Here is a 19,773-nt window from a genome sequence, read left to right on the forward strand (position 1 = left end):
GTAAAAAAGGCTCCCACCTAGTTTAGACAGTAGGACAGTGTTTAGGTGATAGTTTAGATATCTGAGTACTGTCCTAGAAAAAGGAAGGTAGACAACTTTCAAACCAGTAAGATGCTCTTTCTTCCATTTCCTGAATGAGTACCTCAAGCTCTCGGGTAAGGAGGAAGGACAAGTGGGGTGAATCGATGGACCACACTGTTGCACACCTCTACCTTTGCCCCAGCATTAAGAGAGAAAGCAGCTTGCTTGGTTCTGTCAAAGAACTGTACTTTCAAACCATGTAGGGTACATTGTTGGTGCTGGATAATTCCCTGCATAAAGAAGAGGTGGTTGTGTGGGACCTACAGTTTGCTTTTGTCCTTCAAGTCCTCCCAAGCTCCCTGGCTCAGCCTGCTGTTCACCCTGCTTAGAGATACACCCTGTGCTTGCTAGTGTGCTTTCAGGGCTGACTTCTCTCAGGGCTCTATCTGACATTGCAGTGACTGCTTTTGGAACACTTGGATTCATCCACTTTCCTGATCCCCACAAACATCACCTGTAACTTCATGTCTGCAGGAGCATCAGCGTCTATGTAAAAGAAGAGTTCAAGAAGCACGGATTCAGAGGCTGAGTTTAGGTATGAAAGTAGTCTTATTCACAGGCCATCAAACAAACACAGAGTTCATGTAAGAGAGAATTTAGCTTGAAAGCTAAATTCCTTTTCGTGCTGACTCTTGTACAAGGAGACACAAGTCCTGACTAGAGATGTGGGGTTCACTCTTGATGAGAGCTGCATGTCTGGTCTGCAGTGCTTTGCTGTCACAGGGAGAGCTGCGCAGGGAGGAGAGAAAGCAGCAAAGAGAGGGCTCCATGAAACATTGTATTACTTCTGGGACCTGCTGGTTGTGCAGCTCAGTGCATGGAGTTCAAGGAAGAAAGGACCAGATGAATTTGAAATTAAAAAAAAAATTAGAATCACAGCATGTCTTAAACAAAAGAAAATATATATTACTCACATCTCCAGGAATAATTTATACCTAACTGAATGTTGTGTGTTATTTTGTTACCTGTTGATTTTAATGTAGATGGATTCTTAAAACTGAAACTGTTAACGTATTTTTGGAACAAAACTTACTCAGGAGGAAAACTGGATCATGTGGACTTCTCTGAAGCAGGTAAAGTAAAACACTTTTTATTTCAAGAAATATTGCTTCTAGACTTTCCCGAAGCCAGAATTGTACTATAAAAGTATCACAGAAATATTATACAAGATTTAAAAACACAGTTTGTATCCTAGTAACTTAAAACCTATGTACAAATAGCATCATTCATGACCATAAATACGTTTTTCTATCAATCAGCCCATGACACATACATCAGATAAAGAACTAGTAATTTTAACATATTTACAGAGTCCATCAAAAAGACTGCTTCTTAAAATTATTAAAATCCTACTAAAAGAATCTCCTTTTTAACAAGTTTCAACTTAAAATACAATGTAATGGATGTAAGTTTAACCTGCAGTGCTTGCAATAGCAAAAAAAAATAAATTCAGTACACTAAATAACATGTATCGGGTAGGAAACACACCCATGAGTTGGACACTGTGGAATTACGTCTGTTTGAGGTAATTCTCTTCTGTTGCTGTTGTGATAATTATTTAGAAATTTATAAAAAAGCTGGGGAAAATATTGAGTTTTGAATAATACAGATTTTCCAAGTCATTTTTATATTATACTTCATACAATTTAATGTTTGGTAAAGTTCAAGAAAAAATTTAGAATACAACAACAAAAATTATAACTAAACTACTATTTTTTACCCACATGTGCCTTTTGTGTCTAAAATAATGGAAACCTAACATGATTTTATCATTCCCTTTAATGCCTGTTCAAAATGAAAAAAGAATTTAAGACTCAAAATGATAATAATGCTTTCAAGATATTGCTCAGAATAATAAAAATCAGGTGGAGTGACAAAAACATTTATGAACCGATGTAAACTTTTCTACCAGTATGAGCAAAAAGAAAAAAAAAAGTCAGAAAAATTAATGGCATTTTAATACTGACAGTATCATCATATAGGGAAACAATCCAATTTAAATGAATCCTTCTACAGTTAACAATCATTAGCCATACCTTTCTGAGAGTAAATTTAATAAAGCAACAAAAACATGCAATATTTTTGCTAAAATAATATTTGAAGAGTCTGTATCCACAGTCCATGGTGTTTACCTCTTTCAGGTCAGTCTGTTTATTGGTTTCACAATTTCATAGGACAACAAGCAAACTAAGAACCTGTAAGGTATTAGATACATAAATGGTATGGCATACAGGCTTTGAAAGTGCATTTTACTCGAAAGCATGGCATTAAGAATTGCCAGTGGTTAAAATAGTTGATGGAAAAGATATTATGCAGGCATACTGGGTGAACTGAAACACTCAGTCATGGTGGGATCATTTGGAAACAGAAGGTGACTTGGACATCCTTTTTGAAGAAATAATTTTTATCTTTCAGAAAATGTGCTACTGCATTTGGAAGTTAACACTGTTTCTTTTAATGGAAAACTGGAAATCTTCCCAGTGTGGAGAATTACAGTGAGAGCATGTGAATAAAAAAAATGCACAGAGACAAATACTGAACTGGGCTCAATTTAGCTGCAAAACGTATCTACAATAAACATGGAATGTCAGTTGTCTTGATTACCTTTATTAGTTTGCTAATAAGAAAAAGGAGAACTTATTTAATGGTTTACAACTTTGCCTAATCCAAGGAGAGTGGAGCTGAGGCACTGCCTTCTGCATTTAGGATTTGTGAACTTTCTCCTGCAAGACTCTGTTTGGTTTTTTTAAAGAAAGTTCCTTCTTCCTGGGTACTGACAGGTGAATCCCTAATGGATATGTTTACAGTCTGATGAACGAAGGGTTCATCAGACCTCATGGGAAGATACATTTGATCTTCAAATATATCTTCCACAGTGTCACTATCCTGATGAATGTCTTTTTGAGGAATGCTGATGGGCTGTAGCATGAAGCTATGCCGGGACTCCAACTCTATCAAACCGTTTCCACTGAAATCCATATCAAAACGGTCCGATTGTTTATCTTCCATCCATTTCTCAGCTGGATGACTATTTCTCCAGTGTGCATCATTCAAACTACTTTTCTCAGGAATATCATTGTTTAATTCAAGTTTCCTCTCCTGACTTAAATTCACCGTGCTCAAAGCAAGGGCTGCAAAGTCTGTTGGCGCAATAAGCTGCAACTCTTCTGCAGTCAGGCCGCTGGATTCCTCAGCAGAGGTCATTTCCACCAAGGTGAACGGCGTGGATGATTCGTCCCCATTGCTTCGAGCAGTCTTGTCCTTGTCTGGTTCATTTTGCTGGTAGTAACTGTTCAGCAGTGCAAACATTCTATCTACATCCTTCAAGTAGTTAGTCCAGTCAGCCAGACTAAGTCTAAAGTTGTGTCTGTATTCATATACACTTTCATTCACACTGTACAAGTCTTCCAGTCCTTGCCAGTCAATGTCGCCAGTGAAACTGGGCAGCTTAGCCTTCCCATCCATCCCATAATTGTCCTCTGTTGAAAGAAAGAATAAAGCCTACTGATGAACACTATTAAAGGTGCAAGCAAAGCTTCCATGTGTTTGAATTGGCTTGAAAGCACCACTGCTCATACATTAGGTAGCTCAAAGTGTAAGACACTCCACCTCTTCTGTCACCAGCTGAATGCTTCTGGCCTTGGATGTGCTCACAGCCCCTGCTAAACACACAGCAAGAACTCCCCATCTCCTGCTACATCCCTGGGTTGAGTGAAAAAGCAACAAAATCTGGTCTAATGGGGCTCTGTGGTGTCACTCAGAGATCAGTCTTTCCTCTGATATTTCAAAGCAGGAAAGATGTTTCAATGAACAAATAATCCATCTGCCTTTCCTGGGCACTCCAGCAAAATATGCAATAACCAAACAATGGTTGAATATAAAAGAGGGGACTAGCTCTGAAAGCCATTGGTGACCTGAACTTCAATGCCCTCATGAGTTTTGTTTCTGGGTAGCTTAAAAAATGTGGTCTACAAACTAACCAGACACATTTTATTTAGTAAATGACAGCCAAAGGGGGTTTTAATCTGTTTTCTAAACATACATTTTAGTTTGCATGGAGCAATTATGGGAAATAAAAGCTGTAAAAAATTGGTGTGAATTAATTTATAGGACTGCACCACTTCATAAAATAGTGTGAAATATACACAGAGAATCTTCTTAAGGTTTTGTTTTTTTAAAAAAAGCTTTCAAAGAAAATATCAGCCTTTTCAAATAATAAGTCTGAATAAAGGGCATAGATATGGGTCTATAAGTAACAACAGAGCTGTGTTTTTTATTGATTACAGCCAGAAAATGCTAAGTCACAAAAGAAACCCATTTCAAAAGTATTTTAAAAATTCACTACAGCAACTATAGTGACTCAGATTATCACCTGTGATGTGAAGCTCATGTTATACTGAAAAGTAACACTGAACAGCACCATTTTATTTAATTCATAATACCTCTTCTTGTACCTAACTGAATTCATGGGAAAGATTTTATTAGCAAGGTGGTCTACAAGGGAAGATGAATCAAGCAATGCAAATGTTTGTCAGGGAAAGTGACAATTCTGGCCTTACAAATGATATTGCAGGCAATCTTTAGTAATTAACTCACTGATAACAATTTATTATCTTAATGAAAATTGTACAGGCAGGTAGGCTAGTAGCAATTACTTTAGAATTTCAAGTGGTACAGTCCAACCATGTAAATGGAGCTCAAAACCTCATCTATATTGAGCCCTGCATCCCCAAAGATGGTTCTTGGCATCTCTTAATTTGTTTGTATTTTAAGTTGTCCTTTCTCATTATTCAAGTAGAACAGAAGATACAATTTCTGTATATCATAGATTACATTCTTTGCTTCTTACTAGCTTGGGATTTCACAGTAAAAGAATTTCTCCAATATTTAGTCCATCATATGGAAGTCAGAAAAATACCATTACAGTCAGAAAAAAACCTTGAGATTTTCTTACAATGTGAGGCCTTACTCTGCTCCCACCAAAAGGAGATCACTTTCCTTGTTTGAAAACAGATTTGAATCTTTGCTCTTAATTGCTCTAAATTTGCAACCTAAAATTTAAGTATTTTATTTTTTAATATCAAATCTAGAATTTATTTTTTTTTGGCAAACATTTGACAATCTTTCTGATCTAGAAAGAAACAAAAGCTTTTTGGACTTGGTAGAACAGCTATGACAGAGCATCTTCTTTCTTCCCTGAAGTAGACAAGAGATATGAAATCATGGCATGGCCCAATGAGAGACATCTTTGTAAGTCAAATTATGGATAATTTGTTTCCTGAAACAAAAGATAATTAAGTAAAAAGATAATTAAGAGATTTCAAGAAATAAAGTTTACTATTCTTATGCTTAGAGGCATAAAGGGCCCTAGAAAACATCATGGAGGGGCTCTGCTTTTGCAAGGAATTTAGTCACTAAACCCTCTAAGACATTAACCACACTGCAAATGCAACAATATTTAACTCTTTATGTCAGTATTTTTATTGGCAGTGTTTGTTTTTTTTTTTTTTTGCCAAGTCAGATCCTGTATAGGAAAACAAACTGTTGTAGGGACAGTCAAGTGGGTTGGTATGTTATGGCAGGAACTGAAACAGAAGTGATGCTGTTTGACTGGTAACAGATTTAGGGACAGACCAGGGGACTGGGGGTCAAAGCAGGAGCCATAAAAGTGCATTTGGGCCCCAGAGGGTCTCTGCTGCCCACCCCCAGCAGGGGGACAGAGGCTTGGGCTGGATGTCAAGTTGGGCAGTGGGGAAGTGAAGAGGAACAGGGTTTCTGAGGAGGCTCAGCAGCAGAGCAAATGGGGTTGTGCTGCACAGAAGTAAGATTAGCAAGGAGATTGCAGTGCTCCTACAAAATAGCTGGAGGACTGAGTCAGAGCTACATGGTCCTTCACTCTGGATCTATTTTTTGCTCTCTAAATGTGGCACAGTTTCTGCTGTCTCAGAGAAGTGTCATAGCTGCGAAGGCACTGGGAATTGTTCCATGATCTTTGTGTCACACAGAGGAAAACAACTTGTTTGAAGACAGAGATAATTTGTATTCATACATGTTAAATGAACAGGGAAGCAAATTCTTAAGGTTCTAGAGCTATTTTGGTTGACTGAGCAAATTACTTCACGGTTTAGTTCCACAACTTGCAGTAAGCATGAAAAGTTTTCCACTGAAATTAAAGCAGAGGGAAGAGGAGAGGAAAGAAGAGGTTTTTCCCCTGTAAGAAATTTTGTTACAAATAAGCAGGAAATGGGAAAGTGTAGATGAGTTGCATTTGAGAAACAGCATGGCACTGGTTTCCTTGATCAACATTTTGGAATTTCTCAGCTATGATATAGATCCAAAAGAGAAAAAAAAAATGTTGCTAGCTGTTCACAGCAAAACCTACTCATTTTTTTTTATTTTATTGTTTGATTGTTTGTTTGTTTGTTCATTTTTAGATCAAGCTTTAGTTAAGCTTCACTATCCATTTATCCTACCCTGGCATCCTCTATAATGCCATCTGTGACTGTTTTATCTCAAAACTAATAAGAGATTTGAATATTTCTCTTTTGAGACTAAAGACAGGTGGGTAAAATCATATCTTTGGTGGCCTCGAAAAACTTCAGACAGGTATGAGAGCAGAGAGGAATGTGCACTTCACACATCCTGTTATCAACCACATCTGCAGAGCCACACTGTCACGGGGCAGAGGTGACACCAGCTCTTCCCTGCTGAAGCTCTTTCTCTCTTTGTGCAAAGCAAACAGCATTATACTAGCCATTTCCCAGAACATGGGCCTGTTGTCCCAGTGTTTTACTGCAGGCAGTGCTTTACTAGCTCAGGGCATTCTGAACTGGAAACAGGTCTGAGTGGAGAACCTACATGATCTGAAGGAAGCCTAAGGAGCAGTTCAGATGACTTTCCATCGTTATTCCATTTGTTCTCTTTGGGCAGCAACAAAAGGATCCTCTAGTAGATAGTAGTAGTGATTTCTGATAAATGTGGTTTGTTAATTTATTTTTTTCTATGTTTTTGGTTTTTATTTAATTATGTTTTGTGTAAGAAAAGAAAAACATTCCACCAAAATGGGACTTGAACCAAAATGTTGAAGCCAGGCATCTGTGTAAATTGAGAAACTGGGTGTCTGGAAAGACATGGCACAGAACAATATCGCTTGTAGTATATTATACCTGCTATTTATCACAGTAGCAAAACATTTATTGTATCTCCTTTGGTATCAGAAGTTAAAATGTTTTTGTTGCTAAACAGTGTAGGAAGATATAATTTGAAGATTAATCCTGTGTGCTCTACTATTTCATATAATCCTACCATTCAAAAATGCCATTTCTGTTAGATCTGTAGTTAAAATGAGGAATGCTTACTTACAAGAACTCCTCCTAATGAAAGACTTAAAAGCATAATTACAGGGATTACTTTCTATCATTGCAGCAACCAGTTCCCACCAGGCTGTAATGAACAATGCAAACATTGGGCTACAAACCAAATGAAAACTTATATTTTCTTAGATCCCAAAACTACTCAGCTGAAAAAATACAAAATTGGCTGCAAAAGAAAATTTAGCTGCTTAAATTGGAGATCTATACGTTGAAATACATTATCTTAATTGTTCTCTGACTGCTGGAAACTAATGACAAGGTTATTTTCAGAAGACTCTGTGAAAAAGGTTGTATGTAGACTTGTATACCCCTTGGACTCCCTTGTTTACTTTTTGAGTAAGCAATGTATATCAGCAGCTACTATTCCAAAGTGTATAGAGATGAAAATGTATAAAACTGATAAATTGTGAAAAGGAGTCCACTCTAAATATGACACTCCACAGATGTTTATCTGTGTTTCACCCTGAGAACAAATACTGCTCAATGAACAGCAAGTGCAGTACTGTTAGGACCTACAGTTTTTTTCATTCTCTTCAAGTTTTTGCTTTGTATTTGTCTGGTTTCTCTACCAGGAGACACAGGGCTCTACATGATAAACATGTAGGTACAGTAAGTATACTTTTAAACAGAAAAATGCACTTTCAAAGGGCTGACTGTCATGTATTCCTCAGGTTCAAGTGTTAGGTTTAAAAAACCTCACCTGGTGCCTTTCCTCAGTTCAACTAATACAACTTTTTAAGGAAATTTAATTTCATGCTTGTGTGATCTGGTCCCAGCCCAAAGGAGCTTCATCTTTCTGCCACACTTAAATTGAACTCTCCTGCTGGCTTCTGAGCACAGGCTGCTCATACTGAGCGCTGCTTTTGCTTAAAGAGGTACCTGCCAACATTTCTGAAAGCCAGTGAGAAGATCCTGCTTGCCTTCCATAGGTTTGACTAGGTTCTTTGTGCCTCAGAAAGCCTTTTAACCATACTTAGCTTACATTTAAAAAGTAGCTGTGAAGACTTACTAAATAAAACCAGAAAAACACCTCCAACCCATCCAAAATCAACACGATAACATGACAGCAACCCAAAATAGGTGATTCTTTCTGTGTAATTTTCCTTGGGCAAACATCTAAGGAGTACAGGCACGAAATGTGAGCTGTATGAAGTCTTGCTATGACAATGAGCTACATTAAATGTAGAATGGTAGATCTAAAATACAATGGCCAAGTTCAGTGTAGGGTAGTTAGAAAATGCATGCATCAAAAGCTATGCTGTGTGCAACATGGCAGGATACAGACATTAGTTGAAATGGACTGAGTCATGCAATTATTTGGAAAGAAGCTGCTGAGGAGAATAAAAAAGTGTGGATACCTGTGTGGATCATAGCTTCCTCCATCTTTATTTCCTGATATAGGAAAATACAAGAGTAACTTTTGTTAGTGTTTAGAACTTGTAAAACCATTCAAAATGTAGTTTTCCATGCACAGCATCTAATTCCTAAAAAGAAATGTACTGTGTTAAATAAAGACAGAGCTGCAGTCCAACAAAGATTTCCTGGAAGTTTTACATAAAAGAACTGAAAACCCACAGGTTTTCAAAAATAATAAAACCCCCAAACAATTAGATATTTAAAAAACCAGAAACATTTGTAGATGTAGAAAGAGATAAAAAGAGGCAACACCACAAATCATGTAGAATGGAGCATTCCTGTGAAAAAATAATAAATCACAATGTTCAATCAACCAGAGTTAAGTGCAATGAATTCCAGAGACTTGAAGTAAAAATACCAGCTCTGTTTTACTCAAGGACTCTTGTAAAGAAATGTTGCTTTCTTCAAAAATGAAGGAGACTACTGGTGATTAGAAGTTTGCAACATTAAGTCTCAATTGTGGTTAAGGAACCTGAAGTTGTTCACATAGGCAGACAGCATTTGAAATAAATACAGAATTTACTACCTCACCTGATACTGGGAGGCAAAACTAATGAAATAAACCCTGCAAGAGAGAAAGGAGTTATGGCTGTGAAGATCTGCATGCGGCTGTTATTGATTAGCTCCAATAACAATATCCCTTCTGCTGCATTTCTGTCAAATGATGGGTTTTGCCATCAACATCTGTCAAGAATAACCTGTGCAGACTTGCAAAGAAGCCTCCTGGTCATGCAGATGTGCAGGATTGGTGTATAGGGATAATTCCAAATTGTTCAGAGCAACATGTAGGAGAGTAACACTTCATGGATACAATTAGAACTTAAGTAGATAAAAACAATGTTAATGAAATGGAAATAAACACTGCTATTTCTCTTGTACCTGTTTCAAGTCCCTTTGGCCTTGGATTGCACTGCTTGTAACCTTGACAACTTCGCAGTTCCATGAGCTGGATGTGTAATTGATTCAAAATGCCTCTTTCCACTGTGTGAACTGTGTTGGTCAGCTGAGAAAGACAGGAAGGAAGGGAAACCATGCTTGTTAACAAAAAATTAAGGGAACCCTGGAGGAGTCTGGTGAATGACATTTTGTAACAGGGAAAGGGTTTTACCTGATAGGGATCGGTGTTCATATCAAAATATTCCAAGAAGCCAGTTGCAAACTCACAAAACAGAAAATTGTGGGTGTCATTAACTGTTCGCAAACACCAGTAAGTGTTGTTGTTGGAGCTTGTGCAAGCACAGAAAGAGCCCACTGTAATTAAATAAACAAGTCATTAGTTTTCAGTCAAAAATAATGCTTATTTTTTTCTACTAGTACCTTTAATCGTAGTAATAAAATACTAGCATTGCCTTAGGTTTTTATTTAGATTTATTTAGATTTGGGTATTGAGACCAGATGTGAACAGTGTCCATATTTTGAACAGACTTAATAAAAATAGTAATGGTAGCTCTTCTTTAAACTGTGAACCATGTCAAAAGGACATTTTTCTACCCCATGACTGTTGCTGGAGCATTGCCAGAATGCACAGCAATGTGGGAACTTTTTCATAACTTTTTGTTACTCCGCAGTTAAAAAGAAGTTAACCAATGTAATTGTTGTCTTTAAATCAAAATATGTCATGCATATGTCTACTTTAGGAACATTTTAAAATGTAAAGTACATATTAGCAGAAGTTCTAGTACAATCAGAACAGATATCACTAGGAGACAGTTTCTTTCTCCAAATGAAAAATTGTTCTTAGCAAATTTTCAGCTTGGAGTCAAGTATATTGTAACTTAATTGTCACCTGATCTTGAAATTTCTGAAAATAAAGTTTTCAACCACTTTTCTTTCTCCATCATCACAAGAGAGAAAAATAGTTTGTTAGTGCTGAATACTGAGAAATGTTTATCTCTCAATAAGATAGTAATCTATATATCCTGAAGTTTAGAGAGAATTAAAATATCCTTTACCTCTAATATTTTGTTCATTTACACAAGTGCTATGCAGTCGTGATTTTGAAAATATTTTAGCATATAAAAAGTAGAATAATGGGAAGAGTTCATAAGGGATAGATCTATTTTGTTCAATATATGACATTTGACAGCATTAAAGGTCTGAATGATGCTCTGATTACATGAAGTGGAAAACCAGTAATACAGCAGAGGATAACCTAGATCACATTTGCATTTTGGCACAAGACTCACAGTTCCAGAATGGTGCTGTTTGCCAGTGGTTGTTGTCATGGGTAAAACACGTCAGACCAGGAAGGCTACACTCATCTCCCTTCTTCTGGCGCCTTTTCCCCTTCCGCTCCTTCTTCCTCCTCCTGTTCTCTTTGAACAGCTGCAGTTTGCCATCCACCTCCTGTGCTGCTTCTCTGTTCAGAGAAGAAGTTGGGCACAGCTGACTAAGAACAGTCTCTGTTTGGTTAACAACAGCACTAGCAGTTTTTACATCTTTCTGGGTTTGATAAAGGTGGAAGGATGAGAACAGGACCTTCTAGCTCAGCTTCCCCAGCTGTTAAGATAAGGTGTTCCCTTCAGCAAGCATGAGAAAGGATGCACTGCTGCATTTAGGTTTTACTGGATCTTTCAAAAGACAACATTGATTCATTTCTGATAATACTATTTTCATCTTCTTCTATCAATAGATTGAAGAAATATTATTTATAAACTTTCACAAGTTGGTCCAAAACTACTGAATATTTCTTGTGATAGCTTGCTACGTGACCTTTTCTTCTCCTCACCTCTCTCCACAAAAAATTCAACAAAACCCAAACCAAAAAATCTCCCCAAATCCCCAAAACTACTTTTTTCCAGTCACCAAAAAGTCAACTGTGAGAATGAGAGATTAATAACAGCCTTACTTGAAGGGATGAAGATGGCTCTTGAGTTTGTCTTGGGCCTTTACCCCCTTCTCTTTGTTGTAATAACTACAGAGAAAATTTTTAGGAATTATTAAGTCATGAAACTGTTTTCAGCATAAAACCAAACCAGAAATATACTATCATTGACATTTTCTTGAGGAACTATACAGACTTAAAGTTTTCACTTAATTTAAGCGAGTTGTATCTGTGTGATCCTATGGTAGGTTATAGCAGAACTACAGCTGGATTCAAACATGTTAGTAGAATACAAGCATATTTAATCTTAAAACGTTAAAATTTATCTTCTTGTGTTTTACAGTAGTTTCTACTCATATCTAACTAAAATAGGAGCCTACAATGCTTATAAATATCAATAAAGCTTTGGTTTTTTATTTTCAATCTGAAAATCCCTGGAAAATGTATAAGCCTTAGAAATCAGAGTTGTGTTCAGTATTTAGTGCCACCTTTCTTACCTCTGTTTACTACAATCACATTCATCTGGTTTTCTTCTTTTTAGGTGTCCTCTAACTTCCCTCAGATTCTTAATTTTGTCTTGGAGAGCTTCAATCTGCAGAGAATATTTCTGAGTCAAAATTATTCTTTGGAAAGGTACCAGTGTAAAGACTTCACTGGGATTTTAAAATACCTCTTACCTCCTTATCAATGTAAGCCTTGTGATCCTTCCAGGCTCTGGCAGACTGGTACAGCTCCCTCTCACAGTGAATAGTGTCATTTGGAAGAATGAAACATCTGTAGATGTGAGTTTAAGAAACAGGGAAATGAAAGTCAGTCATTTCCCAGTTACCCACCTATTTTTTCTCTTTCTTCCAACATTTCTAATCAAATATTTGTTAATATTCTGTTAGCAACTTAAAAAAAAAAAAAAAATAAACTCTACAAGGTCTTCCTCTGTTGACTTAATAGTAACAATTGCTTTTATCTGTTTTCTCTGGAAAACTTGTCATCTATGACAGATGGTCTGTGCCTGCTAAGCAAAAAAATGCAATACATTCTTAGTCAATCAGAAATGAAATTGAAATTGAAGTAAAAACCTTCTCATAATTTAAAGCCTCTTGTTAATCAAATGTGCCACTGTTTATTTAACAACCAGCTGCTAAGAAATACATTCTTCCTGCCACATGAATGTGGCTCATCTTCCCAGCAAAACACTCAAGAAGATAACATACAGTAAGAGGGCTGAAGATCAATATAATCAATAAAGACCAAGAGGAACCAAAGTTAGAAGAAAGAGATCAAATTCATGGTTAAACAAAAAGTCTACAGAGCACTTGAATTAAAAAAACTGTGCAATGACAAAAACATTCCCAACTGTGTTTGAGAAAACAGCTCTACCAAGAGGGAGAGAAAAGCACAAGACCGAGGCAGTGGGCTGAGACAGAAAATCCAACAGAGTTCAGACTGGGCTTTCAAAGTCGCCGTGCTGACAAACAGAAATTCCTTAATTAGAGAAACCTAATTTTATAGACAGAACTTTCCTTGAGTCCTTCTTCATCAGAACCCTTCTTTTCATTTCTGAGAGGAATAACAGAAAAAAGATGTAGATGCTTATCTCTTCCAATGTTATCCTATTCTGTCTTTTTCTTCACTCAAAGAATTCTGAAAGCAATACTATTCTGTAAAGGTCAAAACATCTTATGGAGAAATAATAATTTTTCTTTAAAACTATTTCAAGTTTTAATAATTCCATGGCTGGAAATTATTAGTGTAAGAAAGGACAATTTTTACTGTTTAAAACTAACCACTGTGTTTCCTAAAAAACAAACAAAAAAACCACAAACAAACAAAAAAAAAATATAAACTCTATTTGTATTTTACATATAATAAAAGAGATTAAACAAAGATTTTTTTTTTTGGCTACATATTCCTGGATTTTTCAAATAAATCATATTAACTTTTTAAAATTAAAAATAAAATTTGCATTCTGAGACGTTTGTCTTTTCATTTAGATCTAATGTATCTTGAATAAACAGGTCTAATGTATCTTAACTAGTGCTAATGGCTGCAAACAACTAAGCATTAAGAAACATGATGCAGCTGATCTAATCTGTCCTCATGTAGAGTGGGACTTCAGATTAAGGTCTCTATGCTAAACTGGATTTTATAGTAAACAGCAGAAGCGTCAGTTTAACATGTTGATTAATCCATCATAATTTTGATACAAGGAACAAATTTCCCTCTGGAGATGCCTACTCCTCCCTAGAAATAAAACCTAATCTAGAGGCCTCCATTTAAAATACACATATTAAATATAAATGATTTGACTTCCTAAAAAATACAACTCAGGTGTATCTAAAATCTATGATGTCAGTTTCAAATTCCTAAATATTGTACAGAGGGAGTAAGAGTACAGTTAGAAAATGAAGATTTAATTTTAAGAAACAAAAATACCATATAAAGAAAGAAATCATACTTGTGTGTCACTCTGACAGAGCTGGGTTGACCTATAGCATCAGTACCATCAGCAACCATTGTGTCATGAGCAGCACGAGCAGCTTCCTCTCCTTCTTCCTCATTTTCAACATTGTGGCGCTTGGTGATACTTCTGGTTTTTAACACCTGCAGTTCTTCTTCTTCCAGATTTATGTCATATATCTCACCTTCAAATTCCACAGACAAGGACCGGGTTTGGCGAGTGTGAACAAATCGAGGTTTGTATTCTGAAGCAGAAGAAACACTCACAGTCAAAATATACATATATATGTATATACATGATCCATGGCATGAATACAAAACTGTTCAATAAAACAAATTTATTTTTTCTGTGACTTTACAGAAACTTATTTAATGCTTTTTGATACATCGTGGCCCACACTTCCATACTAGCATGAAATTTGGATTGCTTCAAGGTTTGAATCTCATGTTAGTCTGACCTCAGGCCAGTTAGCATCTATGTCTTCAAATAAAAAACAGTATCTCAGAAATCACATGTCTAGAAAGAGACACTAAAAAAGAAAACCAGAGAACACAAGCATAGAAAACACTTTAGAAAATTAAATTGTTCAGTATAGTGAAACAAGGTTGCCACCTGTAGATTGGCATGTGGCATATTTAATGTATACCTTAGACTAAAAAAAATAATTTTTAAAAGGTTAATACCTTTTCATTTTTAAAGATAGGAATTGAGAGGCTAAGAATTCATCAGATATCAGTATCTGTATGTATGTATATGTATATATGTACACTGACATATATGTCATCTGTATTTATGTGTGCAAGTCATAGACTATCAAAAAGTTGCTGCATTGCAAAGCTACAGTGAGATTTATTATGTCACTTTTACCCCTTGAAAGCTCTGAGCTTAGTAGGGTTACATCTCTTTTAGTTACTGTGTTTATGAGTAAGAATAACAAAGACAATTAAATCTTTTGAGGGGTCTTTAATTTCATGTACAAGAGAACCTCTGTTTGGTCTCAGTCTGAAAGACCTTACTTACACTTTTTACTTTTTTTGCTAAATGCACTTGACCCAAACCAAGCTGATAAAACTGACAGTCAAGACCACACCAAAGCATGTTCTGTCTAGCAAAGCCACACACAGAGAGCTCTAGACATACAAAATTAAGCTTGTAAAAAGTCAGTTGTAGGGCATTTCCATTTGTTGCATCTATGCTGAGCACACCCATGTCACCTAACAATAATTTATCCATCAGAAAACAGCAGATGTAAGAAAATACTGCCTTTGGCAGGCAGCATCAGTTCTAGTGAAGTTTTTATGTTAGTGTCTTTGAGAGACTCATGCTGAGTCTTTCCTGCAAGAATCTTTTAAAGGAGAAGATAGTGAGCCACATTGAACTTTTCATTCAAACCACCCTTTCCTAAATTTTTTCAGCAATCACCTGCTGTAAGGTGAAAAAAGTCTCAGTTAAGGCAATGAAGACATTAGTCTTCATGAATAGAAAAACTAGTTTCAGAGCATCTTTCTGGTCTGTAACTGTATTACTCTTCAATAAAATTATGTAGAAAGATTCATAGATTCAGATGGGACAATTTCTTTCTTTTAAAAGCCTCTGATGATACTGCTTAGTAAACAAGTGGCTGAAAGGGTGGAATATGTAGGCATCTCATCCCTGTGTCACCTGAAGACAAGACTAAATCAGTAATTACCTTAAAAATATTTCACCATTTTGAGTCTTTCCCTGCTCTGCTCAGAGGAGTATTAAGGTTGATTTGCAGGAGGCAGAGAAGGGAAGAGGTGTGAGAATGTTGTAAAGAGTTAAAGCTTAACAAAGCAACTTTTTTTGATGCCTCCTTCAGGTATTTTCCATTCTTTCCCGACTTTCTCTCTCCAAGTAACTTGCTCCAGCCACAATCGCCTTTCAGCCCTTGCTGGTGACTTGGCAGCACCTCTTTCCAAGGTACACAGAAGGTATCTCCCTCCAAAAATATCACTTGAGGGAACATTCCCTGGTTAGAGAATCACCCTGGCAGTCTGTGGCATGCACACTTTCCAGCAGAGCTCAGCCTGTACACACTGTGAGGTGCCTTAGATCATACTAAACAAATGGAAGAAATTAGATCAAGACAGTATTTAGGCTGAACAATGAGACAACTTAAGACAGACAATATTGTGGTTGAATGTACAAAGAATACCAGGGATTCTTGTTCACATCCACAGTGTGGGGGGCTTTAAATCAGGAAATATTTTGAATGATACTGACATTATTTTCTTAGTTCATAGACATCTGTGCAGCACCTTCTAACTTTTGTGTTTCTCATACAACTTGCTTTGAAGACCCATCTTGATTTTATTCCCCAGTCTTCTACTCTATTTAGAGAGCAGGAGGACACAGCCTGGTCTTCAACAAATTCTGTAATCCGCTTATAATTGCTACAGCTACAGAAATGCACTTAATTTACTGAGCACAGAGAAGAAAAACTGCGCTCCATTTAAAATAATAGCTTCTTCAAATAGGCTTCTTTTGTAGAAGTCGTTAGCAGAAACAAACCCAAGTGCTGCAGTCCTAAAGCCCTCTTGTACAATGCCTTCAACCCGCGCTCCACTAGAGGACACTGCGATCTCGCTCGTGTCCCTGCAGGGATGGACGCGAGAGCCGAGCAGCGTTTCAGCCCGACAGAGCCCCGCAGCGCCTCGGGGAGCAGATGTGTGCGGGGCATCACCAAACAGCCAGCGGATTCTGCCTTAACCGGGCAACAAAACGCTTGCAGGGGACCTCGGCAAGCTGCTGCTGGCCCCAGGTCACCGCGGGGGCCACCGGGCTGTCATGTCTGAGCTGTGCGAGAGATGGCACCAGAGCATCACCGCCACCGCACCGAGGTGCTGTCTCTCCCCGCGACCCAAGGCACGAATGGTGCTGTCACCGCTGCTATCTGAATCACGGAACGGCTCGAGTTGGAAAGGACCTAAAAGAATACCCAGCTCCAGCACCCCTTGGCAAAGGACCTAAAACAATACCCAGTTCCAACACCCCTGCCATGGCCAGGGACAGCTGTCACTAGAACAGGCTGCTCAAAGCTCCACCTAACCTGGCCTTGAACACATCCAGGGATGGGGCATCCGCAGCTTCTCTGGACAACCCCGCAGTACGGAATTGCTTCCTAATATCTGACCCAAACCTACTCTGTCAGAGTTTAAAGCAATTTCTCCTTGTCCCCTCACTAAATGGAAAAATGTCCATCTCCAGCTTTAGGCCCACCTTAGGTACATATTACAGAGGCAACTATGCAGAATCTGACTACCAGTTACAAACATTTTCACTAGACACGAAGGTGAAAGGAAGAGCATACTGGTAGGAAAATGCTCTGCTAGCCATTTCCCTCTGCTCTCTGCCTCAGAGTCCAAGAGATCAAGTAACACTTACTTTGCACATTAGGGTTTCTCAGGAACTGTCTTTGATTTTTCCTTTGGGTCCTGCTGTTCCGGTAATCAGCGTCTCCACAGTTGCAGTCTTTGTCTTTACCGCTGTATCCCCGGGAGTGGAGGCTGCGCGTTCTCTTTCTGATGGCGAGGATGTCACCAGACACCTTGCACTTGTGAATTCGAAGTTTGCCAGAAGCATCCTCTGTGCACTGCCACTTCTGCAAGAGAGAGACATGAAGATGATTTTCCAGCAGCCTTCCAAACCCTGTTGCTTTCAGGTAGGCAGTGAAAGGAGACAGGTAAATTTCTTTTAAAATTTAAACAGCCTCTTAAATAGCAGACTGAGAAGGGAAATATTTTAGGGCACAAATTCAGTCACATTCTTCACAGAGTCCTTCTCATGCTGGGGAAACATAAACTTGGATGGAACCACTTCAAATCTGCATCAAAAAAATACAACCCAGACAAAAAAACAAACAAACAAAAAACTAAAAAACCCCATCAAGAATATCTAGGCTACACACATCTGTCAAAAGAGCAAGTAAAAAGTCTTAATTTACAGGTCAAGGAGTACTGGCAGGGCAGTTTTCACCAACTTTTTGTTTTCTTTGAACAAAAAAATATTCTTTTTCTTTGTTCTGTGACTTGGATTTTCTAGTATGATTCAGGAAAAAATAAAAAAAATCCTCAATTCACGGATAAAGAAGAACTGGTTCTGTTGTAGAGGTTTTTGTAAAGAAAAGGACAAATTGTGGATGTAATCTATAGAAAACCACAGAAACCATTCCCTATAGCCAGCAGGTGCAAGCAAGGGGAAGAACCTTAGGGACAGTAAACTAGAAATTATCTTGGATAAACTCCTTTGGATTTATAAGTCATGAGATTTGTATGAGACTTGGGAGGAAAAGCTCTGGAAAGAGTACCTGTAAAAGGAATTGTGTGTGTGGTGAATATCAGAGCAAGTGTGGGAGAATAAAAGGAAACAGATTTTTTTCCAGTTTGTCTGCACAATATCTGTCTGACTTAATTATCAACATCACTGACCCAGATGGAAGATTCCAGGTGGATTTTTCCAGTGGGTCCCATCATCTTCACATTTCAAATTAAAAAGCAACTGGGACATTAATTTCCTTTCTGAATCATCTTAAAATCATCTTTAAAAAAACCTAAATATTATATAACAAAAAATAAAAATGTGTGGGTGCTGAGAGATCAGAGCTCCTTTGCCCACAACCAAAGCTTGCTATACATGGCACTCACAATACACTCATAAAATAAGAAGTCCGTGAAGATTTTAAGTCAGTACTAGTCTGAATAACCATAGGGAGAACTAGAAATAAAAGAATAAAATTTATAATTTTAATACAACCAAAAATTACTATTACTCAGTGAGTTTTGTTCACTTTTGCATCTTAAGCTACAATGATCAGAGTTTCCATACGAAACACTAAACTTAGCTGGATATTGCAAAGAAAAAGAAATCAGTAATGCTATTGGTAGCTGGAATCTTTTAGCTGCAGTTTCAGTAAAGTTTCTCTGTAATGTGTCCCTTTTTTGGTTCCCATGATGGAATAGCATAAGTAGTTTTCTCTTGCCTCATTAATAGTAACAAGACAAATGGATGCCAGTGCTAATGGAGTTGCCAACTTAATTTTTTAAATGGACACTAATATCAGAGCACACACATTTCGGTAAGTTCCATTAACTAATGGCTGCTCTGGATATTTTGGGGATGCTGTCATGCTGACTGAAGAATGGAGAAAGGAAACCGAGCCTCAGGTAGATTTTCTGGCCTGATAACCTGAGGAATGAGCTGATGTGGGTCTGAACCACAGCACCATGAGGGCACTCTCTGGCCTAACATGTGGGCTGAATTAATGGATTCCATACTGAGATCCTCCTGTGGATTGCCATGATTCTGATCTCAGAACAGTAAGCCATGTGTAAAAGTACATTAATTTGAACAAATCTAATAGCTGACAGAGAAATTACACTTGTGCCCAGTCTTTCAGTGTAAAGGTACATCTACAAGTGACAATGTAACTTTCTACAAGAAATGGTGTCCAAGAGCTGTGAAGCTTTGCAGATTTTATTCTGCAATAGCATGTGCTCTCTTCCTTCTTCAGCAGATGATTGTTACAGGATGAGAGCTGACTGCAGCACTATATTTCCTGTGTTTATTGGGTACGTGTTACAGTTATAAACATATGGCACTAG

General features: G+C 37.5%; 1 protein-coding gene across 8 annotated transcripts in view; it reads right to left on the minus strand.

The window, feature by feature from the left end:
* Positions 1 to 1,155: 1,155 nt before the first annotated feature.
* SULF1 (sulfatase 1) overlaps positions 1,156 to 19,773 on the minus strand; it is a 123,459-nt gene continuing 104,841 nt past the window's right edge. For 4 of the 8 annotated variants that reach the window (XM_023920925.2, XM_086885592.1, XM_086885590.1 and 1 more), the window contains 10 exons: positions 17,558 to 17,774; positions 14,150 to 14,396; positions 12,372 to 12,468; positions 12,192 to 12,286; positions 11,719 to 11,784; positions 11,057 to 11,229; positions 9,979 to 10,121; positions 9,750 to 9,873; positions 8,813 to 8,846; positions 1,156 to 3,560 (listed from right to left, as the gene is read on the minus strand). In XM_023920925.2, the coding sequence (XP_023776693.1) occupies positions 3,530 to 3,560; positions 8,813 to 8,846; positions 9,750 to 9,873; positions 9,979 to 10,121; positions 11,057 to 11,229; positions 11,719 to 11,784; positions 12,192 to 12,286; positions 12,372 to 12,468; positions 14,150 to 14,396; positions 17,558 to 17,774 (1,227 nt within the window). In that variant the 3' untranslated portion in view covers positions 1,156 to 3,529. The remainder of the gene's footprint in view (positions 3,561 to 8,812; positions 8,847 to 9,749; positions 9,874 to 9,978; positions 10,122 to 11,056; positions 11,230 to 11,718; positions 11,785 to 12,191; positions 12,287 to 12,371; positions 12,469 to 14,149; positions 14,397 to 17,557; positions 17,775 to 19,773) is intronic. The other 4 variants (XM_086885568.1, XM_086885549.1, XM_086885560.1 and 1 more) reach the window with 1 other exon arrangement.

Source organism: Cyanistes caeruleus, chromosome 1 (genome assembly GCF_971803275.1).
Source record: "Cyanistes caeruleus chromosome 1, bCyaCae1.hap1.1, whole genome shotgun sequence".
Taxonomy (NCBI): Eukaryota; Metazoa; Chordata; class Aves; order Passeriformes; family Paridae; genus Cyanistes; species Cyanistes caeruleus.